This window comes from Emys orbicularis, chromosome 2 (genome assembly GCF_028017835.1).
Source record: "Emys orbicularis isolate rEmyOrb1 chromosome 2, rEmyOrb1.hap1, whole genome shotgun sequence".
NCBI classification, from domain to species: domain Eukaryota; kingdom Metazoa; phylum Chordata; order Testudines; family Emydidae; genus Emys; species Emys orbicularis.
The window spans coordinates 166,729,202-166,752,784 of record NC_088684.1 but is presented as its reverse complement, the minus strand read 5'-3'; the positions used below and the strand labels follow the sequence as shown (position 1 = coordinate 166,752,784).

Below are 23,583 nucleotides of genomic sequence, written 5' to 3'. Positions count from 1 at the left end.
ACAGCGCTCTCCAACCCATCCTCTCCAGCTCCCAGAGCCGCCACCCCTATGTCCTTCACCGCCCACAGCCCTGTACACTATTTACCTCCATATACTGCTGCACTCCCATTATGTCCCTATACACCCTTGTGCCCCCCACATCCTCATGCACCCATAGCCTTTTGCTTCCCCTTGCATCTCCATCCACCCCACATACCCCCACACACCTCCTCCTCTCTCCTTCACTGCCTCCTCTCACCCCTACCCTGCTCTTGTCCTTAGCCTCTTTCCCTCCCAATCCTCTCTCCTCCATCCCCACCCCACCCCCATCTTTTCCCCTCCAGCCCACCCTCCTCCCTTCCCAGCTGGGTGATTTAGGCACCCCTGGAAAAGTGTATGAAAAAGTTTATCTGTGTAGGCAAGTGTGTGCATGCATGCATTGTATGTGTGTAAGAGACTGTGTGTCTTTTTGTAGGGAGGTGTGTGTATTGCCACATGTGTATATACCTGTGTGAATAAAATTTGCAGCCTAACTCTGACTTTTATTCCTTTTGCTGGCTTGCGCAAAAAAACTGATGACATAAAATGTGTATTCATTTCATAGCAAGTTTTTAAAAGAAAAGGGAACTCTAAAAGAAACGTATTATTTCTTAAAAATGAATGTTGTTGACTAGTAATTGCAGAAGAGTCAATGTATCATACATTTCTTCCTACCTTTGCCTAGCTACATTATAAACTCTTTGTTGCAGACTCTCTCTTTTTATGTGTATGTCCAGCACTTACCACCCTGGAGCCCTGAACTTAGCTGGGGTCTCTAGGCATTAAGCAACAATTATAATATTAAATAATGTGGAAGTATATGTTTTAGTGCATGCTAGATGTGTACACATGAATACACGTGTGTATCTGCATGTAGGTGTGGGTGTCAGTTTCTACAGATTTATTTATATAGGTATCTGGACAGGTGTGTATTTCTGTGGTTGTGCTCTATGGATTTGTATTTGGGCTTCAGGAGTGGGCCTTTAATGGACCCATTGTAGCTATGATAATGTGTGGTCCTAATTCCATACATAAAATTAAAATAACTTTAGTAGGGCACTCATTGAAGGGGAAAAAAACCCCCAACCACTATACTACACTTAACACTAAGATAACTACTAACGATACTAACAAAGGGAACTATTTACAACGATAAGAGAATGCTAGGGAGTAGTGGAGAACTTGCTAGCAAGAGACCACTGTTCCAACAACCGTCATGGGCGGTAAGAAGGAACTGAAGGGAGGTCGGGCCGGCAGGGTCTTATATAGAGCGCCATGTCGGCGCCACTCCAAGGGGCTCCACAGCCAGCCCAACGTGTAGCTGCTAGGAAAAAGTTTTCTGACTTCCGTGCACACGCACACACCTAACTGGAATTGATATGAGCAAGCACTCGAAGAACATGGAGCTGGTTATGAAAAATGGGAAGCGGGGAGGGAAAGAATCATGAACATCTTTGTGAAATTTCATTTTTTTTAAAATTACCCTTTTTGACTTATTTGGCTGCCAGCTCTAGTGTCCTGTAACAAATAAAACTTGAACTTAATACATCTGTCAAAACAATAATTATGCCTGTTTGGGCCTTGCAGTGAAAATGAGCAAGAGAGGGTGGGGAAGATCAAGCAACGGAGGGAGGGGAGGGGCAGTGGGCAGGGCAAGGGTGTTCGGTTTTCTGGAATTAGGAAGTTGGCAACCCTATGTAACAACTGAACGGCTGTATCAAGATTACTAGTGCCAGTAGTTCATTTAGGAATAAAATTTGATGTTAATTTACTTGTTAACAAAATACAGATGGAACACAAAAAAATAATGCAGGTTGAAAAACTAATCACATAAAAAAAGGTGGGAAATTCAAAATTCCTGTAGGAACCTTAACTTGGTAATATTAGTCTGAGTATATTTATACAGGATACATTTACCAAGAAAAAAAAAAATCATTACATATGTACAAGGATATCAAGTCAACATTTCTGTAAGAATGGTAACATTTTCCTGACTTGTATGATTAATTTAATCTCTTATCACATTAATATATGTTTAAGACAAAAAAGGAGTAGCTCTATTCTGCTGAATTAACTGCATACCTTCCACATTTGGACAATATCAAAAGTACATAGTTGTGGAACTCCAATGAAGCAACAGCATGAAACCACAACTGCTCGTACAATACTTACAGTTTTATGTTACTCTGTTATCACATACAACATAATAATGAAGGGTTTTTGTACTAAATTTCAGTCACTTATACTTTAAGAATTGTCAAGACTAGCACATGAAGTTGCAACTTCTAAAATTCAGCCATTTTTGAATTAGCCTTGTACAAAACCTGTTTTTCTTGAAGATGTACTTTATACAAATTACTGGACTCAATGTAGGGGTAATCTGGTGAAATTCTAGAGTGTGTTATACAGGTAGTCAGACTGGATTGATCTATTGGTCCGTTCCAGTCTTAAAATCTATGAAAACATACATCACAACAGGTTCTCATTCTCTGGTCCACAGCCCATGGACATGATGGGGTCTCCTTCAGCATGATGTTCTGACATACAGTCAGAAAGGAAACAGCCATGGAAGTACCAAGGAAAGCCTACATAACTCAGCAGAAAAAGCATAAGGTGATCTCTGTTGAATCTCACAACTTAGACCTGAGAGAGTTCTATCCATATTGGTGTGTTGGAATTGTAATGGGCATATTTGAATGAGATATGTTCTCCTCCCCCACATCATGAACAGCTAACTTAAAAGCCACCATAAAGACTGTAGTTTTAAAGGAAGCTAGTTACACCTTTGGACAAACCCGAGCATTAAAAGTTTCAGTGGTAAAGATTTATTTGACAAAATTATGTGCAATGAAAACCAGGAATTTAAAGAGTCTTGCACTTAATCTTTACTGCTGTTTTCACTATCCACAAATGCACTAAAATAAGGCTTAACGTACATTCTCAAATAGAAGACATGGGTTCGAGACTAGTAAATCTGCCAATATTTCTCTGCATAGTGTTCGTGCATTATTTTGAATACACATCTTAATGTTATGGGGAAGATTTCTATCTTGAGATCAATTTTTAGCATAAACATTCACAGAAATGCAGTACATCAGTTAACATTCTTTCTGGATATTTTGCGTCTTGACTGAAGCAGTGTGTGTGTAAACCCTATCTTTTTGCTTATTTAAAAAGTAAAGTATGATCCCACTCAAGGAAAAGCAAAATCTTTTCACTTTGTGCTTTGCTATTTGTGTACAACTATGAATGCTACTTGAACCCCTCTTTCCATTTATGGTCAAGCTGGAGATGCAACCTAAATAACTAGAATCACGCTCCCAAACCACCATTCTATCCATAAATACATTTCATCGGCCAGGATCCTCTGAGGTAAATACTAAAGCAAGATTTGTTTGTTTTATAAATTTGGCATCCTACGTTACCTCTGTTTTCCTTTTTTTTAAGCTTCATCTCTACTTTGCAAAAGGTCTATTTTGCAAATGACTCTGCAGACAGATTCTATTTCATGGCGAAGCTTTGAAAAGTGTGTACTTAAATTGTAAATGCAAAACACAAGATTCCAAATTGCATATGCCATTAACCATTTTGCATTTACTACACAGGTACACATTTTAAGGCTCAGCCTTCAGTGTCAGAAGGGTCAGGAAACTTAAAGCAATCTTTTACGTTTGCTTTCTGCTGAAAGAATACAGGCAATCCTTGGATTTACGACACAACTGGCTCCTGAAAATTGCGTCGTAAGTAAAAAGTCGTAAAACTCGGAACCGCAATCCACTCCATTGCAGGCCCAAGCATCGTAAAGTCGAAACCAGTTGTAAGTCAGATCAGGGTGTCAATTCAGAAATGTTGTAAGTGCTGTTCGTCGTAAGTCGAATGTCGTAAAGTCGAGGACTCCCTGTATTTCAATAAGTCTGAAGGACTTGTCCACTTCTTGTCCCTTTTTCCCCCAAGCATCCAGCTCAGCTACAGAGCCTCAGGGATGGATGACTGGCTGGAGCATCCCAGCAGCTAAAAAAGGATGGGAAAGAAGCCAGGTGGCTTCCTCTTGTGACAGATTATAACTTTTCATGCCTAAAGGTAAGAGACAACTTAAAGTGGATCGGACAGGATTATCAACAAAATGGGCGATAGAACTGCCTGAAATGATGAAGTAAAAGCAAAATTAAGAAACATGGCGGTGATTTTTTCCCCCTGGGAGACTGTATTAGTGGAGCCTCAAAGATTTGTAGAGTGTACTCTAGCTGGGGAGGATTAAAAACCTTGGTGGCATATTTATTGCTCTCATTTAACTTCTTCCAGTTTTATTAGCTTAGGCCAATACCTCAATTTTAGAGCTCTTTGAGTTCCTGCCTGATTTTACACCCAAAGCTGTAAGGTCTGAGGCCTTTTTCTGCAGTAAAAGCAGCAGCAAGAGTGAGAAACAGCAGACATGAGCTAAGTCATATTCTCCCGTTGCATCTAAATTGCATCAAAACAACGTAATACCAGACTGTTAGGTAGGCACTCCTGTCCTAATAGTACTCACCATCTCCAGATAAAGAAACCAAGGGTAAGATGTTTAAAGAAAACTTTGTTTGATATTCTGTCTGGCAAGGAACCACTTAACAGTTGTGATTGTGAAATCTATACTTCTCTATTGTTTGGCCTTTATGGTCCCTACTTCTCTACTGTTTATCTGTATGGTCTCTGTCTGATTCTTTGTTGCATAACTAATTTCACAAGATTTAAATGAACTAAGATGGTGGGGTCTAACTGGTTCAAGAATGGTTTCATAATGGGCTAGGATTGGTGAAAAACACTGTTTTGTAGTACTTTAGTTTAAAATTATTGGCTAAGGTATAGCTAGGAACCAAGTTTTAACTATATACACTGGGGTCCAAAGGGACATTCTTTGGAACCTAACTCCAGGATACAGCCCAAGATCAGAGCTGTCAGATCTCAACAACCTGTGGACCATACCATGCAGAAACTAGAGCCCTGGACAATCTAATCTTGACTGGCCATCAAGAAAAGTTCATCTGCCTTATTGGGAGTGGTGAGCATTGTATGCTTAGCGTGTGTATTCTGTTTTGGTAACTGTTACTAAATAGAGGTTAAGGATATTACTGTGTAAGACTCTTTCACTGTTAAAAGGCCCCGCAGAGCCCTGAGTCCACTGAGGAGTAGAGCCCAGAGCCCACAGAGGGGTAAAGTTTGGTCCCTTACTTCCTAAGTACCCAAAAAGAGAGGGTAGGGAGCTGAGAGCCCTAAATTGTGCAGGTAACAAAGCATGCATCAAGACTGCGACTATGGTATATATCTTTACAGAAATATCTTCCAAATACCTTCCATTGTGTAATCCCTGGCATGCACTTCAAGCCTGGCAACTCAGAAGAGACATCAGCAAGTTCTAAGGCACCTAGAAAGCCAAATATGCAAAAGCAAATAAGTGTTCTTGAAAATATAAACTTCAGGGAAATTGTTTAGAGGTGTACTTCTGTGTAACCTTTCAAAACATGGATTTCTATAAAATTATACACCATGTTGGGTAAGATAGAGATACTTATTTTGAAATACATTTTGTACTTTAAGATAACAAAGATAAGAAATTACACATCATTATGAACAGATTTTTAAAAGTCCAATAAGAACTTTAAAGAAGTTTGACAACAGATGAAAGTAAAGGATAAAAAGACAATACTACACAACACTGGCTGTCGAAAATGACTTTATAATTAAATAAAATGCCCATTTTCAACCCTGATAGATTTAAAGTCTGATGCCTCATAACCTAACAGTCCCTCAACAAAATACTATTTCCAGTATTTAACTCATTACTTGGTAAAATGCTTCAAGATGCCCTGAACATGAACAAAATTACATTTTCTATTATTCCTTTAAGTATACTTGAATCATTACCCATTAAAAAAAAATCTCACACTACTGTTTTTATTATTATTAAATTGCTGCAACTCAGGATTGCTATAAATGAAAGAACAGAGAAAGGTCTTTTTCTTTACTGATTTTCAATTTACTTGCTTTGTGCATTTTATAGTACTTTGTCAGTTTACTCCCCTTTGTCAACCAAGCAGTCACCTCTCTTATTTGCACAGGTATTCTAAACAATAATAAAAAGGTAAAAATCTTAAAATAGAAAAACATAATTGTAAACCCCCCAGATTGGCATGGGGTGTCATTTTTCAAAGCTGACTCAATTTGAAGTTAGTCACAAATGTTAAAAGGTCTCCATGTACAGTAAAACCCCTTGATTTGAACTTCAGTAAAAAGACAGACATTCAAAACCACTGGAAATAATTTGCAAGTGTGCAGTTAGCTGATTCAGTCAGAAAAGAAATGTTTGCTTGGGGTGGGTCTAGTGTGGATAATAACTCAGGAATAGAATCCAGGCCTCATAACTCTCAGTCCCCAGACAGAAGCCACTAGAACACAGTTGCCCATGAGCTAGTGTCATTTCCTGATATTTGGTAACATCCCTCAAACAGGCCTAGGCTACTTACTACCAACTACTGCTGCATCTGATCCTCCTCCCACCCTGGTGGTGGGGGAAAATATGGGATGAAAATTACTTTCCTCACAACTCTGCTGTTTAAGCAAGCTACTGCCCCAATTCTGATCTCTTTCACAGCAGTCTGAGACACTGCTGCCAACCGTGCTCCCTACTGCCAAGCTTAACTTGGCCACAAGACAATATTGGTTCCATCCACCAGAAGCAGACAGTGGCATCCAACTTTAAGGTGGAGCTCTATTTGGAGACTTGGTTATGTTAAAATGGCACATTCTTACTCAACAGTTGTGCTCCATGTATGCTTGCTACAGTGACAAAAATAAATGTTTACTACTTTTTACTCCTGTTGATGCTACCGAGGCAACACAGCTGAGTCTGAATGAGTCTTTGGTACATCATTTACAGAACTGTTTTAAGATCCAACAGTTACAGCTATAAAAATCTACCAATGCTGATAGGGTGTCTAGACCTCATTTGGTCTAGAGAACTTTTATTACAGCTGTTGATATAAGAGGAGAAAATAAGGCAGATTCCCTCCCATTCACCCACTGGGAGTTTCTCATCTATACTGCACTCATCCCTGGCATTCTAATCTTCACATCTCCCCCTATTATTGTGAATCAATAAGATTTTAATGTATTGTTCAGTAAATATTCAGCCAAGATATCTCATTTTCTCACCTTCACTTTTTTCCAGCAGGGATGCAATCACAGCTTCATTTTCAACAGGATTCAGTGAACATGTCGAATAGACCATCCTACCTCCTTCTGCTAGTTGTTCTACACCCCGGGTTGCAATCCTTAACTGCAATCTAAAAGAAAAGTGTTTGTCTAAACCATTCAGTAAGACTGATGAAGACTTCATCACAGACATTCTAGCTATATTAAATCAGGACACAACGTTTAAACACAGAGCTTAATTTCCTCATGCCTCTATTGAATGTGCCTATTACCACAGTATCTGAATGCAGGCAATTTATCTTGGCCACTATCCCTCTCTAGCCCAGGAATTCTAGCATTAAAATCAACAGTATGAGAAGCACTGCCAGCAGAACACAGTTTGGTTAGTGTTGTACTAGAAAGACATATCACACAATACAATAACCTGGACGGCGATGTGCATCCACAATACAACTCTGCCCCTAAAATAAACCCTGTAAACTAATTTATTTCAACTAATAGAATACTACTGTTTCAAATACACTTCCTTAGGTATACTAAACACTGTTAAATTTTAAAGAACTTAGTCAATTAAGCTATTTTCCCAAAAACCTCACCAAAAAATTTCTATGGGTTGCAACAATTTGCAGTGTTGAAAAGCAGCATATATAAATCTGTTCAACAAAAAGGTAATACAATGTTTACATATCAAACCATATCTAAATTGAGAGGTTTAGTAAAATTAAATAATTTTAGGTTTTAAAATAAGATTTTAGAAATCTTTGATATTTTTCTAAAAAAAAAAAAAAAATTTTTTACAAAAAAGTGATTAACTTAATTCCAGAATTCACATAAACATAAACCACCAAACTACAGTGTTAAACTAACAGCCATTTTGATGCATTACAATAGCCAACAACCCAAGTTGTTTATTTGTCAAACAAGGCCAGGGCCAATCTTTTATTCATATTCATCAGAGATAACAATACAGGGATTTCACCAATATTCATATTTTATTTTACATTAGACTTTTGGTGTACAAAGTGGACACTGCCATTTTAGGCTTGCACGGTCTTCCCTGCAGCTCCTGCCACCCGCCTCCTATCCAACTAGTTGGCTCACTACCATTACTGTGCCCTCACTGCTATCAACCCCCTCCCAATGGATTCCCTGCCTTTGCATTAGTTATTTGTAGGGAACTACCAATTCATTTTGGTCAATTTCAGAGTTATACCATTTTTTAAAGTCAATTTCAGTTTCAGATGTTTACATCTGAAATTTCATGGTGTTGTAAATGTGGGGGTCACGACCCAAAAGGGGAGTGTAGGGCGTTGCAAAGCTAGTGTGTGTGTGGTGGTGGGTTGAGGGGGGTAGGGGGGTATTGCAGGATTGCCACCCTTACTTCTGTGTTGCTGCTGGCAGGGACGCTGCCTTCAGAGCCCAGCACAGCCATGGAGGTTCCTGGGGGTTTGACCCAGCCCCAGAGTGGCCCCTGCAGGGAAGAAGTCGTCCCATCCCTCCCTAGCCTCACCGGGACTAACAGTTGGAGTCCAGTGCACTGTAGGAATCCCCCGCTGGGGCACCCACAGCCCTGCCCCTCCCCTATAATAGCCAGATATCACAGGGGAGATCAGATTTCACAGTTCACTATGTGTTTTTCATGGTTGTGAATTTGCAAGGGCTCTAGTTATTTTGGTATTCATAAAAACCAAAAATAATAGGGATGCTACCCTATCCTTAATGTAGACTGCTCCCACATATGGATGATTATCTCCTTCTCAGAAGAAAGTACAAGGAAATTAGCTGTTTGTGGGGGAAGGGAAAGGTGGCAACACTTCATAATTTCTATTTGTAAAACTGTTACACTGATGACATTTTCTGCAAACATATACAGGAATTATAATATGCACTTTTACCCATGTAGCTGTAAGCTATTTTGTGTTGTCCATTTTTTCCACACATCAATGTTTTTTCTCATGGTTCCATCTCCACTGCAATAGAAGTTTACATGTTAACTCACAAATAAAAGATTTTTATGATCTACATTTAACTCTATGCTGAAAAAATAAGTAAATCCAAAAATGGTGTTTTAACCCATGAGGAGACTATCCATTTTGATACTAACCACAGGGGATTCATTTTAAGAGGATGCTAAACCCCCAGCAGATTTTGTCTCAGCCTCTAATATCAGCCAACTGTGAGACAAGGGAACAATAATCTGTCTCAGTTATCACCCGGAATTCCCACTAAAAACTGGAACAGTGTGTTTTGGTAGCAATCAAGTTAGACATAGATTTCTCCCTTTTCTAATTATTTCTTTAGGGATTAAAGGCAGTCAGACGATAAGAAAATTGTGGAATAACTATTTACAGGCAAAAAATTCATTTTTAAAAAAACAAATTAAGTTTTCAAAGTTAATAGTCAAAACACGATAAAGAGAAAAAAAACAACAAACAAACAAAAAAAACCCACACATCACTAAACAAGTACTTTCTTCACTATTATTGCAATAGTGCCCAGTCAGGATTACAACCCCATTTTTGCTAGGCACTGAACACATGTAGGAATTCCAATCCTGAACTGAAAAATGTACCATCTAATTTGATTCATATGCTGCTAGATATCATCTTACCCCAGTTACTCACTTCAACACATTCCTTGTAAGCTACCAGACCCAAGAGCAGCACTCTGATTCCTACCTCTAAGTTAGGATAAACTGGATCTTCCATCTTGATCCAGTTATTTAGTTCCAAAGTCTCAGAGACGATGCAATCCATCTCTAATCTGAGTGGATTTCCGGCACCAGACTAGTTTTACCAGTTGAGAATCAATCAATCAAGAGATGCGTTCTGAAAGCCCAATAGGCAACAAAACCTTGTAATGCACCCACTGAAATTAATTTCACATACCTAACATGTAAAATCCCAGCCCCAAGTAAGTAAATTAAAAAACTCCCATTGACTTCAATGATGCTAGGACTTCACTCCTTATTTTAATATAAAATAAAATGTGAGAGGTATTCAAAGAGTTAATATTTTTTGCTTAAATTAACTTATTTCAGACTATGCGTTGAGGTTTAACAAAAATGTGACATTTACAAGAGCTGGAACTTCATATTGCTAGATCACTAGGCTCAAGTAAATTCCTGACAAATGCTTCTTCACAACAAGTACTCTCTTCACTAAAAGAACTCCATTTTGAAGATGATTAACGAAGTTAAAAGTTAAAGAGAAAGTAAAGTAAGTACCATGAAAGTGTCTTGGTTTATTCAGACAAAATGGCTACCATACAGTTCTGGAAGCTGGTAATGTCAAACAGTGCACTGGAAATGAGGTGTACATTTTTCACGGTGAGGGTAATTAACCACTGGAACAGTTTATCAAGAGTCATGATAGGTTCCTTGTAACCAAAAGTGAGAACAAATCATACAGCAGATGGTGATGTGAAAATAGTAGTCTCCATCCCAGTTCCAGTGGACAATAATCCACACAATAAGAAATAACATCTCATCTGTTATTTTTGTTGATACTCTCAATAGAAACATCTAGGCCACTACATACAGAGTCTATACTGCCCCGCCTCGTCCCCCTCCCCAGCTTTTTACAACAGAACCAAAGCACACAAGTTGCTTTAAAAGCTTTAAGATGCTGCTGTTCATACTAAAGGACTTCTTTCCAGACTAAAAAAAAAAATTTTTTTTTTTAAATTTAAAGATGCACAATCATAAATATGTGAATGTTCATTAACATACGATACAGGGTAAGGGCACATAAAAAGCTGCTTATTGTAGTGACATTGATTTTTTTCAAGTTCATTTTTAGGTGAGAAGAGCTTTACATTGAAGCTGCTCCTGCAACTTTTCTCCTTCCCAAGCAGTCAATTAGAGTCAGCGCTACACAGGAAGGCTCTAAGCTATGGCCAGTTAGCCCCAGACACTAATTGGATAAAGAACTGCATTGAGGTCCTGTTCAACAGGCCAGACTTTTCTTCTATACCCCTCTCTCACACAGTGCTGAAGGTGGTGGGGCTTAAAGCCACTCATTTGTCTCATTCTCCATTCACTAAGTGGGATGAGCAGTATACCTGCCCACCACCCATAATGAGCACAAATGAATCCTTACTCTTCAACGTGCATCATCAGCAAAAATAAGAGAGTGAACATAACTTGAAAGGAAAAGTGGCTTGAGTGCCTACAGAACAACTATGAGGACACCAGAGAGAAGACAAAAGGGGAAGGGAGCAAGAGGAAGAGAGGATCAAAGGGGAGTAACAGGGACAATAAAATTCCAAAAAACAGGGAACTAACAAAAAAATACATACAGAAGATTGTTCAATCACAGAATAGGAATCCTCCCGCAGTTTTTAGCTTCCAATCCAATTAACTATCAATTGATTTAATAATACAAAAGTAGCTAAACAACAACAATGGCTCATCTTTCCCTGACCAAGCTATTTGAATCTTTCAGTGCGAGAGGATGCTGACATAGCAGACAGGAGTGATCCTACTGAAAGATGATTAAAGAATACTTCTCTGGAAAAAAAAAAAAAATCTGTGAAAACAGTACCTTCTAACTCAAAGTATTCAGAGTCATATCTGTTCACATTACTCATTAAACTAATTTTTACTTTTAAATCCAATTTACTCTTCAAGCACCAACCCAACTCTGAGAGAACTATCTGGATTCTACTCTGGCTCATGCATTACCAACAGAATTCTTAAATGCACATTAACTTACATTTGTGCAAAAATTTACATTTTGTAAAAAAAAAAGCAAGCTTTTAGAAAATCTACAAAAAATAATGTTTCCAGATTTTTTCAGTCTTAAAAACATTCCCTTGTAGTATTTGAAAGAAACACTGCAGCGCTAGGAACCTGAAATTAGTGATCATAAACAAATGGAAGTGACTTTACTGATTTTCATTATCCAAGAAATGCAAAAAGTAAACAAGAGCAACTACCCTGAATTATTAACAATGTTTCCTTTTAGTAGGCAAAGATGATAGCAATATAGGGAAAATAATGTATGTATTTTTATTGACTGCATCCTTTCAAATTCCATTTAAGTTTCCCTTAAACTTTCTTTTTTCTTGGTGATGCATGAACTAGGAAGAATTTGGACTTTCAGATTCCAAGCTAAATTTTCAGACAGTTTTGGGGGCAAGTTTTACTTGTAAATTGGGTAGATTTGATATAGAAGTGATTGAGACAATAACTAGGAATCCTACAATGACATTTTGGAGAGAAGTAACAGAGGGGTAGCCGTGTTAGTCTGAATCTGTAAAAAGCAACAGAGGGTCCTGTGGCACCTTTAAGACTAACAGAAGTATTGGAGCATAAGCTTTCGTGGGTGAATGCCCACTTCATCAGACGCAAGTAATGGAAATTTCCAGAGGCAGGTATAAATCAGTATGGAGATAACTAGGTTAGTTCAATCAGGGAGGGTGAGGTGCTCTGCTAGCAGTTGAGGTGTGAACACTAAGGGAGGAGAAACTGCTTCTGTAGTTGGATAGCCATTCACAGCCTTTGTTTAATCCTGAGCTGATGGTGTCAAATTTGCAAATGAACTGGAGCTCAGCAGTTTCTCTTTGGAGTCTGGTCCTGAAGTTCTTTTGCTGTAAGATGGCTACCTTTACATCTGCTATTGTGTGGCCAGGGAGGTTGAAGTGTTCTCCTACAGGTTTTCGTGTATTGCCATTCCTGATATCTGACTTGTGTCCATTTATCCTCTTGCGTAGTGACTGTCCAGTTTGGCCAATGTACATAGCAGAGGGGCATTGCTGGCACATGATGGCATATATAACATTGGTGGACGTGCAGGTGAATGAGCCGGTGATAGTGTAGCTGATCTGGTTAGGTCCTGTGATGGTGTTGCTGGTGTATATATGTGGGCAGAGTTGGCATCGAGGTTTGTTGCATGGATTGGTTCCTGAGTTAGAGTTGTTATGGTGCGGTGCGTGGTTGCTGGTGAGAATATGCTTAAGGTTAGCGGGTTGTCTGTGGGCGAGGACTGGCCTGCTCCTCTGCTATATACATTGGCCAAACTGGACAGTCACTACACAAGAGGATAAATGGAGAAGTCAGATATCAGGAATGGCAATACACAAAAACCTGTAGGAGAATACTTCAACATCCCTGGCCACACAATAGCAGATGTAAAGGTAGCCATCTTACAGTAAAAAAACTTCAGGACCAGACGCCAAAGAGAAACTGCTGAGCTCCAGTTCATTTGCAAATTTGACACCATCAGATCAGGATTAAACAAAGACTGTGAATGGCTATCCAACTACAGAAGCAGTTTCTCCTCCCTTGGTGTTCACACCTCAACTGCTAGCAGAGCACCTCACCCTCCCTGATTGAACTAACCTAGTTATCTCCATACTGATTTATACCTGCCTCTGGAAATTTCCATTACTTGCGTCTGATGAAGTGGGCATTCACCCACAAAAGCTTATGCTCCAATACTTCTGTTAGTCTTAAAGGTGCCACAGGACCCTCTGTTGCTATTTTGGAGAGAGTCGCTTTTCAGAACAGAACTGCACTTTTAAGCCCTGAAAGCAATAAAAGCAACTATGCTTGTACAACTTGTTTCAAATAAAAGAAATTAAGATTGATGCAACATTTACTAATGCCTCCTCTCCCATAGGTATTTAGACTGGCTATCTCATTTTAGATACAGTATTAGTGTATAAGATTGAATTTGCTTTTAATATGAATTTTGTTTCCATTAATTCCTGCAGTTTGGGAATTAAACAAAAACTAGAAACTGTTAGATCACATAGATATGCTCCATATATAGCCTGCCATTCCTGATGTAAAGGTTTAGAAGACAAACTTAGTCCACTGGCTAATGGAAGCTAAGGATAGGCTGGAGTGAGGCAAAAAGATCATTTATCTTAAGCTAGAATTCTTTATCTAATCTGATGCGAAAGGAGAAACAGCCTGTTTTGGAAATCTTCGCAGAAAGGCCGAGGGACAAATTAAAAAAAAAAAAGATTACATTTAAAGTAGCACAATGAATATGCGTATTAAGAAGTAAATGCACTATACCTGCAAGGGACATCACATAAAATCCTATCATAGAAGAGGACCTCTTTTCTTCCATTATTGTCTATTTGTAGAGTAGGGATGCTGGAAGCGTCATGATTTACCACCATGATGCAAGGACTGTTTAACCTCTTAGCCTGATGAACCAGCAAATAGCAGCGCTTGTTGTCAACATCATTAGCAATTACAAACCCCTCTGGGAACAAAATAAAATTTACAGGTTAACAGGAAGAATCTGTGTTTTGCATTCATATATTAGCCAGCAAATATTCTGCAAAAATATATATCACAGTACCCAAATAGTGGCTTTACTATTCAATAATTATATATGTAAAATATAGTTTTCCCTTCATATTGCATAAATTGTTTGGAAATGAGCATTTTATAGTCCTAATTTTTAAGCCTCGTTTCAAACATTTGGAACGTGGAGTGCTCTGTTTAAATTAGAAGTGACCAATTTGGCACTATGCAACTGCAACAAAATACAGTTTTTCCACATCTCATCCCAGAGTTAGCAGAGCTTTTTTTGCAGAGATGATATGCACTGATGCCTGAAAAGGACAAAGCTGCTCTGCTGAATGCAATACGTGGTATTTTTGCAGCCATTTTATAGAAAGTAAAAATAATTCTGAAGTTAAAGAAGAGGGACTGTAAACAGACGGTTCTTATAATGGAGAACACACACAACCTAATGTAATATCTAAGGCCTGGTCTACACTACGAGTTTAGGTCGAATTTAGCAGCGTTAAATCGAATTAAGCCTGGACACGTCCACACGACGAAGCCCTTTTTTTCAACTTAAAGGACCCTTTAAACCGGTTTCTTTACTCCACCTCCGACGAGGGGATTAGCGCTGAAATCGGCCTTTCCGGGTCGGATTTGGGGTAGTGTGGACGGAATTCGATGGTATTGGCCTCTGGGAGCTATCCCAGAGTGCTTCATTGTGACCGCTCTGGACAGCACTCTCAACTCAGATGCACTGACCTGGTAGATAGGAAAAGCCCCGCGAACTTTTGAATTTCATTTCCTGTTTGCTCAGCGTGGAGAGCACTGGTGACCATGCAGAGCTCATCAGCACAGGTAACCATGATAGAGTCCCAGGATCGCAAAAGAGCTCCAGCATGGACCGAACAGGAGGTACGGGATCTGCTCGCCATATGGGGAGACGTATCAGTGCTAGCTGAACTCTGTTGCAGTAAATGAAATGGCAAAATATTAGAAAAAGTCTCAAAGGCCATGAAGGACAGAGGCCATAACAGGGACCCACAGCAGTGCCGCATGAAAATTAAGGAGCTAAGGCAAGCCTACCACAAAGCCAGAGAGGCAAAAACGGAAGGTCCGGGGCAGAGCCGCAGACATGCCGCTTCTACGCGGAGCTGCATGCCATGATAGGGGGTGCAGCCACCACTACCCCAACCCTGTGCTTTGACTCCATCAATGGAGAATCACACAACAGGGAAGCGGGTTCGGGGTACGAGGAAGATGATGAAGACAATGAAGATAGCTCACAGCAAGGAAGCGGAGAAACCAGTTTCCCCAACAGCCAGGATATGTTTATCACCCTGGACCTAGAACCAGTAACCCCCGAACTCACCCAAGGCGTGCTCCCAGACCCGGAGGGCGCACAAGGGACCTCTGGTGAGTGTACCTTTGTAAATATTACACATGATTTAAAAGCAAGCGTGTTTAATGATTAATGATTAATTTGCCCTGGCAATCGCGGCCAGTACAGCTACTGGAAAAGTCTGTTAACATGTATGGGGATGGAGCGGAAATCCTCCAGGGACATCTCCAGAAAGCTCTCCTTGATGTACTCCCAAAGCCTTTGCAAAAGGTTTCTGGGGAGGGCTGCCTTATCCCGTCTGCCATGGTAGGACACTTTACCACGCCAGGCCAGTAGCACGTAGTCTGGAATCATTGCATAAAGCATGGCAGCGTATGGTCCCGGTGTTTGCTGGCATGCAGACAACATCCATTCCTTATCTCTCTTTGTTATCCTCAGGAGAGTGATATCATTCACGGTCACCTGGTTGAAATGGGGTGATTTTATTAAGGGGACATTCAGAGGTTCCCGTTCCTGCTCGGCTGAACAGAAATATTCCCCGCTGTTAGCCACGTGGTAGGGGGGAGGGGTGAAGTGATCATCCCAGAGAATTGGGTGTGTGGGGGGAAGGGGGGTTAGTTGGGTTTGTGCTGCATGTTAACACGGAAACCGCAGCCCCTCCTTTTACATTGCAAACCCATTTTAAATGGCCAACCCAACGGGTGCTTGGTATGGGAAATGAGGGCGCTGCTGTTTGAAACCATTCCCGCATGTTATGAAGGTTAAAAAAGCCAAAAGACTGTGGCTTACCATGGCTGCCTGCAAGCCGAAATCTGTTGCCTGGCACTGCGTGAGTGATCTCTCACACCAAACCGGCAGGCCCTCAATATAAAAGGAAAAATGCGACCTTGTAACGAAAGCACATGTGCTGTGTAATGTGAACAGCAAAATTTAACGTGGAAGAGTGTACCCATTGTTCTCTAAAATGTGTCTTTTTTAACCACCTCTCCCTTCTCCTCCACCAGCTGCAAATGTTTCTCCTTCACAGAGGCTAGTGAAGATCAGAAGGAGAAAACGACGGACTCGGAATGATATGTTCTCGGAGCTCCAGATGTCCTCCCACGCTGACAGAGCACAGCAGAATGCGTGGAGGCAGTCAATGTCAGAGTGCAGAAAACCACAATATGAACGAGAGGAGAGGTGGCGGGCTGAATCGCGGGCTGAAGAGAGCAAGTGGTGGGCTGAAGAGGATAGGTGGCGTCAGATTGCTGACAGAAGGCAATAGTCGATGCTCCGGCTGCTGGAGCATCAAACTGATGTGCTCCAGCGTATGGTTGAGCTGCAGGAAAGGCAGCAGGAGCACAGACCGCCGCTACAGCCCCGTGTAACCAACAGCCCTCCTCCCCAAGTTCCATAGCCTCCTCACCCAGATGCCCAAGAACGCGGTGGGGGGGCCTCCGGCCACCCAGACACTCCACCCCAGATGATTGCCCAAGCATCAGAAGGCTGGCCTTCAATAAGAGTTAAAGTTTTAAACTGCAGTGTGTCCTTGTCCTTCACTCCTCCCCCACCCCTCCCAGGCTACCTTGGCAGTTATCCCCCTAGTTGTGTGATGAATTAATAAAGAATGCATGAATGTGAAGTAACAATGACTTTATTGCCTCTGCAAGCGGTGCTCGAAGGGGGGAGGGGAAGGGAGAGTGGTTAGCTTACAGGGAAGTAGAGTGAACCGGGGGGCGGGTCATCAAGGAGAAACAAACAGAAGTTTCACACAGTAGCCTGGCCAATCACAAAACTGGTTTTCAAAGCTTCTCTGATGCGCACCGCACCCTGCTGTACTCTTCTAACCGCCCTGGTCTCTGGCTGCGCGTAATCAGTGGCCAGGCGATTTGCCTCAACCTCGAACCACGCCATAAATGTGTCCCCCTTACTCTCACAGATATTGTGGAGCGCACAACAAGCGGCAGTAACAATGGGGATATTGGTTTCGCTGAGGTCTATCCGAGTCAGTAAACTGCGCCAGCGCGCTTTTAAACATCCAAATGCTCATTCTACCACCATTCTGCACTTGCTCAGCCTATAGTTGAACAGGTCCTGACTACTGTCCAGGCTGCCTGTGTACGGCTTCATGAGCCATGGCATTAAGGGGTAGGCTGGGTCCCCAAGGATAACTATAGGCATTTCAACATCCCCAACGGTTATTTTCTGGTCCGGGAATAAAGTCCCTTCCTCCAGCTTTTGAAACAGACCAGAGTTCCTGAAGAAGCGAGCATCATGTACCTTTCCCGGCCATCCCACGTTGATGTTAGTGAAACGTCCCTTGTGATCCACCAGGGCTTGCAGCAGCATTGAAAAGTACCCTTTTTGGTTTATGTACTCGGTGGCTTGGTGCTCCGGTGACAAGATAGGAATATAGGTTCCGTCTACTGCCCCTCCACAGTTAGGGAATCCCATTGCAGCAAAGCCATCCACTATGACCTGCACGTTTCCCAGAATCACTACCCTTGATATCAGCACGTCTTTGATTGCGTTGGCTACTTGGATCACAGCAGCCCCCACAGTAGATTTGCCCACTCCAAATTGATTCCCGACTGACCGGTAGCTGTCTGGCGTTGCAAGCTTCCACAGGGCTATCGCCACTCGCTTCTCAACTGTGAGGGCTGCTCTCATCCTGGTATTCTGGCGCTTCACGGCAGGGGAAAGCAAGTCACAAAGTTCCATGAAAGTGCCCTTACGCATGCGAAAGTTTCGCAGCCACTGGGAATCATCCCACACCTGCAACACGATGCGGTCACACCAGTCTGTGCTTGTTTCCCGGGCCCAGAATCGGCGTTCCACGGCATGAACCTGCCCCAGTAACACCATGATTTGCACATTGCTGGGGCCCGTACTTTGGGAGAGGTCTATGTCCATGTCAATTTCTTCATCACTCTCGTCGCCGCGCTGCAATCGCCTCCTCGCCTGTTTTTGCTTTGGCATGTTCTGGCTCTGCGTATACTCCAGGACAATGCGCGTGGTGTTCATAGTGCTCATAATTGCCGCGGTGATCTGAGCGGGCTCCATGATCCCAGTGCTATGGCATCTGGGCTGAAAAAAGGCGCAAAACTATTGTCTGACGGAGGGGCGGGCGAGTGACGACATGGCTTACAGGGAATTAAAATCAACGAAGGTGGCTGTGCATCAGGGAGAAACACAAACAACTGTCACACAGAATGACCCCCCCAAAGACTGAACTCAAAACCCTGGGTTTAGCAGGCCGTTGATTTCACGGAGGGAGGGGGAAGCAAATGAATACAGAACAAATCAGGTCCATCTATCTTTTACATCTTAGGCTGGCAGCAGATGGTGCAGCATGACTGATAGCCATCGGCATCTTCTGGGTGCTTGGCAGAAAATGGTGCATTACGACTGCTAGCCATCATCGTCAAGACGGTGCAATAGGACTGCCAGCAGGACTGAGTCTCCAGGAGACAAAACATGTCTGCCCAGGCGCCTCTGACCGAACTCACTGAGGAGTATGATGATGATGGATACCAGTCGTAATACAACATCTGCTGCCAAAAGGCAAGGAGCTGCTGCTGTGTAGCAATGCAGTACCACGTCTGCCGGCACCCAGATGACATAGGATGACTGTGAGCTGAGCTGAGCGGACTCCATGCTTGCCATGGTATGTCGTCTGCACAGGTAACCCAGGAAAAAAGGCGCGAAACGATTGTCTGCCATTGCTCTCACCAGGGGAGGGGGCGGGGGCGGGCTGACGACATGTACCCAGAATCCCCCGCGACACTGTTTTTGCCTCATCAGGCATTGGGATCTCAACCCAGAATTCCAGTGGGCGGTGGAGACTGCGGGAACTATGGGATAGCTACCTACAGTGCAACGCTCCGGAAGTCGACGCTAGCCTCGGTACTGTGGACGCGGTCTGCCGACTTAATGCACTTAGAACATTTTATGTGGGGACACACACAATTTCTATAAAACCGGCTTCTATAAATTCGACCTAATTTCGTAGTGTAGACATACCCTAAGGAGAGCACTAGAACAAAAATTCCTAAGGTACAGTCTATTGAATTCACACTCGCTTAATTACATGGAAAAATTAAGCTCTGATTATATTTAATGTTACCTCAACTCTCCGCAAGTATATAATCCACATAGCTCCTCTTCAGTCACAGTGAAGCAAAAAGTTTTAAAGACAACCTGCATATAATTTGAGAAGCCAACTGTTGGCTAGGGAGAGCTGTGATGACTCATGAAGTGGAAGCTGACAATATAATAAAATAGGACCTTTAAAAATACAAGTTTAAAATCTATTACATGCTGAACACCTCTCCAACCTAACCATACAATTTGGTGAATTCAGCACATAATTACAGTTATGTTTGTGAAACTTGCAAATGCTCTTTTATAATAAAAATCTTTAAAAAAATCAAAAGCTTCAGAAGCCCAAAGTAATTAGTCCTGACAGACTTACCTGGAAAAGGAACATTCATGTCTGCATGCAACATTTCAATGAGCTGCGCAGTCTTAGACCCCGGTGCAGCACACATATCTAGAATCTACCAATAAAAAGTTTTAACAGTAAAATATTTCAAGATTTCTCAAACATGTTCAACAGTTTTGATTTTAAACTGTAATTCAGTGTTTCCCAAACTGGGGTTCGTGAACCACTGGGGGCTCGCGAAATGTTACAGGGGGTTCTCGGGAAAAAATTCCCTAATGGCGGACAGAGCTGTCCCTAGGGACCCTGGGCAGCATGGGGCCAACAGCCCCTGGACTTCCAAAAGCTAAGCAGATCAAAGCAAGCATATCTATCACACTGAGGAGATTTAAACTTCAAGACTCCTTCTAAGAAATGGAAAGGGAGGTGGATATTTTTTGCTGTTTTTAAAAGTAAATAGGCAGCTAGTATTGTTTTTAAAATTATTATGAAGAACAAGTTTAAGCTTTGTTGTAACGTGCGTTGTTTGCCTGGACTGCTCGAGACCTGAATGCTTGTGTAGGAGGAACTCTTTGAGTTGGCTTTTTAAATACCTTCACACTGTTTCACATCTGATACTCCTTGATGAAGCATAGGAGCCTTGTCTTATAACAGGCTTATTCAAAGTGATACAAGCTACGAAAGTGAAATCTTGGAAGAGTGTTGCCGTTTTCATAATGTAATAAAAATAGTAATGATAAATAATTAATAAATATTGTGTAATAAGCATGTCATAAAAACAAATTTTATATTTCCAAGATCACTGCTTTTATAATTTATACTTCGGTAAAGGAGAAAATCCCTGGAAATATTCATTTTTAGGAGGGGGTTCATGAGACTTGACATTTTAGTGAAAGGGGTTCACAGGTTGTTAAAGTTTGGGAACCACTGCTGTAATTTCTTGCAAAAAATAAAAGATGTTTTTAGGCATAAAATAGAAAGTTCAAAAGTATGACATGAAACAGTCCATTCTAGCTATTTCTCAGATGAGTTACCCTTGTTCTGAGCATATATCCATCAGATAAGGCTATATCTACACTACCATTTCTGTTGGCAAACACTTATGTCGTTCAGGGGTGTGAAAAAATACACCCGAGCAACATAAGTTACACCAACGTAACACCAGTGCGGAAGCTCTCCTGCTAACATAGCTACCGCTGCTTGTTGAGGGTGGTTTAATTATGTTGATGGGAGAGCTCTCTCCTGTCAGCATAGAACGACTACGCAAGAGATCTTACAGCAACGCAGCTGTATAGGTACAGCTGTGCCACTGTAAGCTCTCTAGTGTAGACAAAGCCTGAGACAGGCGTTCTAGTTCAGTCTCCATGCACATGAGCAACTATCATTAGAGTTAATGAGAACTGTGCATACACATTAAGGGTACATTTAAACTACAGTTTTTTACTTTGTATTATCTTTGGTTAACTGAAAATTAACACATTTGTAAAGGCTAGTCTGGACACTCTCCAGGAGTTTGTGGTTTACCTTAGGGGACAATTTAAAGTAAGCTACAAATTTTCACACAAGAACTGGGTCAGACCAATGATCCATCTAGTTCAGTATCCTGTCTTCCAACAGTGGCCAATGCCAGGTGCTTCAGAGGGAATGAACAGAATAGGTAATCATCAAGTGATCTTCCCCTGTTGCCAAATTCCCAGCTTCTGGCAAACAGAAGCTACAGACACTTCAGAGCATGGTTTTGCATCCCTGCCCATCCTGGCTAACAGCCATCGATGGACCTATCTTCCATGAACGTATCTAGTTCTTTTTTGAACCCTGTTAGTCTTAGCCTTCACAACATCCTCTGGTAAGGAGTTCCACAGGTTGACTGTGCATTGTGTGAAGAAATACTTCCTTTTAAACCCGACCCCCTAGTTCTTATGTTATTAGGAGTTCACTTTCTCCAAACCAATCATGATTTTATAGACCTCTATCACATCCCCCCCTTAGTCATCTCTTTTTCAAGCCGAAAAGTCCAAATCTAATTAACCTTTCCTGATATGGAAGCTGTTCCATAGCCCTAATCATTTTTGTTGCCCTTTTCTGAAGCTTTTCCAATTCCGATATATCTTTTTTGAGATGGGGCGACCACATCTGCACACAGTATTCAAGATGTGGGCATACCATGGATTTATACAGACGCAATATGATTATGGTTGCAAATTTGTCATGAAGTCATGGATTCTGCTGCGGCCAATGCGACTGGCCCGGGAGCCACTGTGTGGCAGCCTCGGGCCATCGCATCCTCCCTCCACCTAGCAGCAGCAGGAGTTTGGGTGTGGGAGGGTGCTCAGGACTGGGGCAGGGGGTTGGGGTGTGGGAGGGGATTAGGGCTCCAGGCAGTGCTTACCTCAGGAGGCTCCCCAGAAGCAGCGACATGTCCCTCAGCTGCTAGGTGGAGGCGAGGCCAGACAGCACCATGTGCTGCCTCCGCCTGCAGGCGCTGACCCCTCAGTTCCCATTGGCCGCAGGTCCTGGCCCTAGGACCTGAGGGACATGACACCGCTTCCGGGGAGCCGCGTGGAGCCAGGTAAGGAGCCTGCCAGACCCACCAAGCCCCCACCCGCCCCAAGCAGCGGTGGTGGTCCTGGGCCACACCCCGCGCCCCCCCTCCTCCCCTCAGCACCCAAGATTTAGTCAGGGGTATATAGTACATGTCATGGACAGGTCACGGGCCATGATTTTTTGTTTGCTGCCCACAACCTGTCCATGACTTTTACTAAAAATACCCATGACTAAAATGTAGCCTTAAATATGATATTTCCTGTCTTATTATCTATCCCTTTCTTAATGATTCCCAACATTCTCTTAGCTTTCTTGACTGCTGCTGTACATTGAATGCATGTTTTCAGAGAACTATCCACAATGACTTCAAGATCTCTTTCTTGAGTGGTAACAGCTAATTTAGACTCCATCATTTTATATGTTTAGTTGGGATTATGTTTTCCAATGTGCATTGCTTTGCATGAATTTCATCTGCCATTTTGTTGCCCAGTCACCCAGTTTTGTGAGATCCCTTATAACTCTTCTCAGTCTGCTTCAGACCTATCTTGAGTAGTTTCGTATCATCTGCAAATTTTGCCATCTCACTATTTACCCTTTTTTTCCAGATCTTTTATGAATATGTTGAACAGCACTGGTCCCAGTACAAACCCGTGTGGGGACACCACTATTTACTCCTCTCCACTCTGAAAACTGACCATTTATTTCAACCCTTTGTTCCCTCCATGGACAAACGTATGGGAAGTGCCTAGATTACCCTTTACACACATCAACTACCTTGAGTTTATTGGTAACCATCTTGAAATACAACCACCAATCACCTTGGGT

At 41.9% G+C, this 23,583-nt stretch overlaps 1 protein-coding gene across 1 annotated transcript in view; it reads right to left on the bottom strand.

The window, feature by feature from the left end:
- The window catches only part of NSUN2 (NOP2/Sun RNA methyltransferase 2), a 62,527-nt gene that overhangs the window by 32,765 nt on the left and 6,179 nt on the right, over positions 1-23,583 (bottom strand). The window contains exons 6-10 of the mRNA XM_065398836.1: positions 20,248-20,332; positions 14,234-14,426; positions 9,102-9,176; positions 7,207-7,337; positions 5,346-5,419 (exon numbers count right to left, since the gene is read on the bottom strand). Of these exons, the coding sequence (XP_065254908.1) occupies positions 5,346-5,419; positions 7,207-7,337; positions 9,102-9,176; positions 14,234-14,426; positions 20,248-20,332 (558 nt within the window). The remainder of the gene's footprint in view (positions 1-5,345; positions 5,420-7,206; positions 7,338-9,101; positions 9,177-14,233; positions 14,427-20,247; positions 20,333-23,583) is intronic.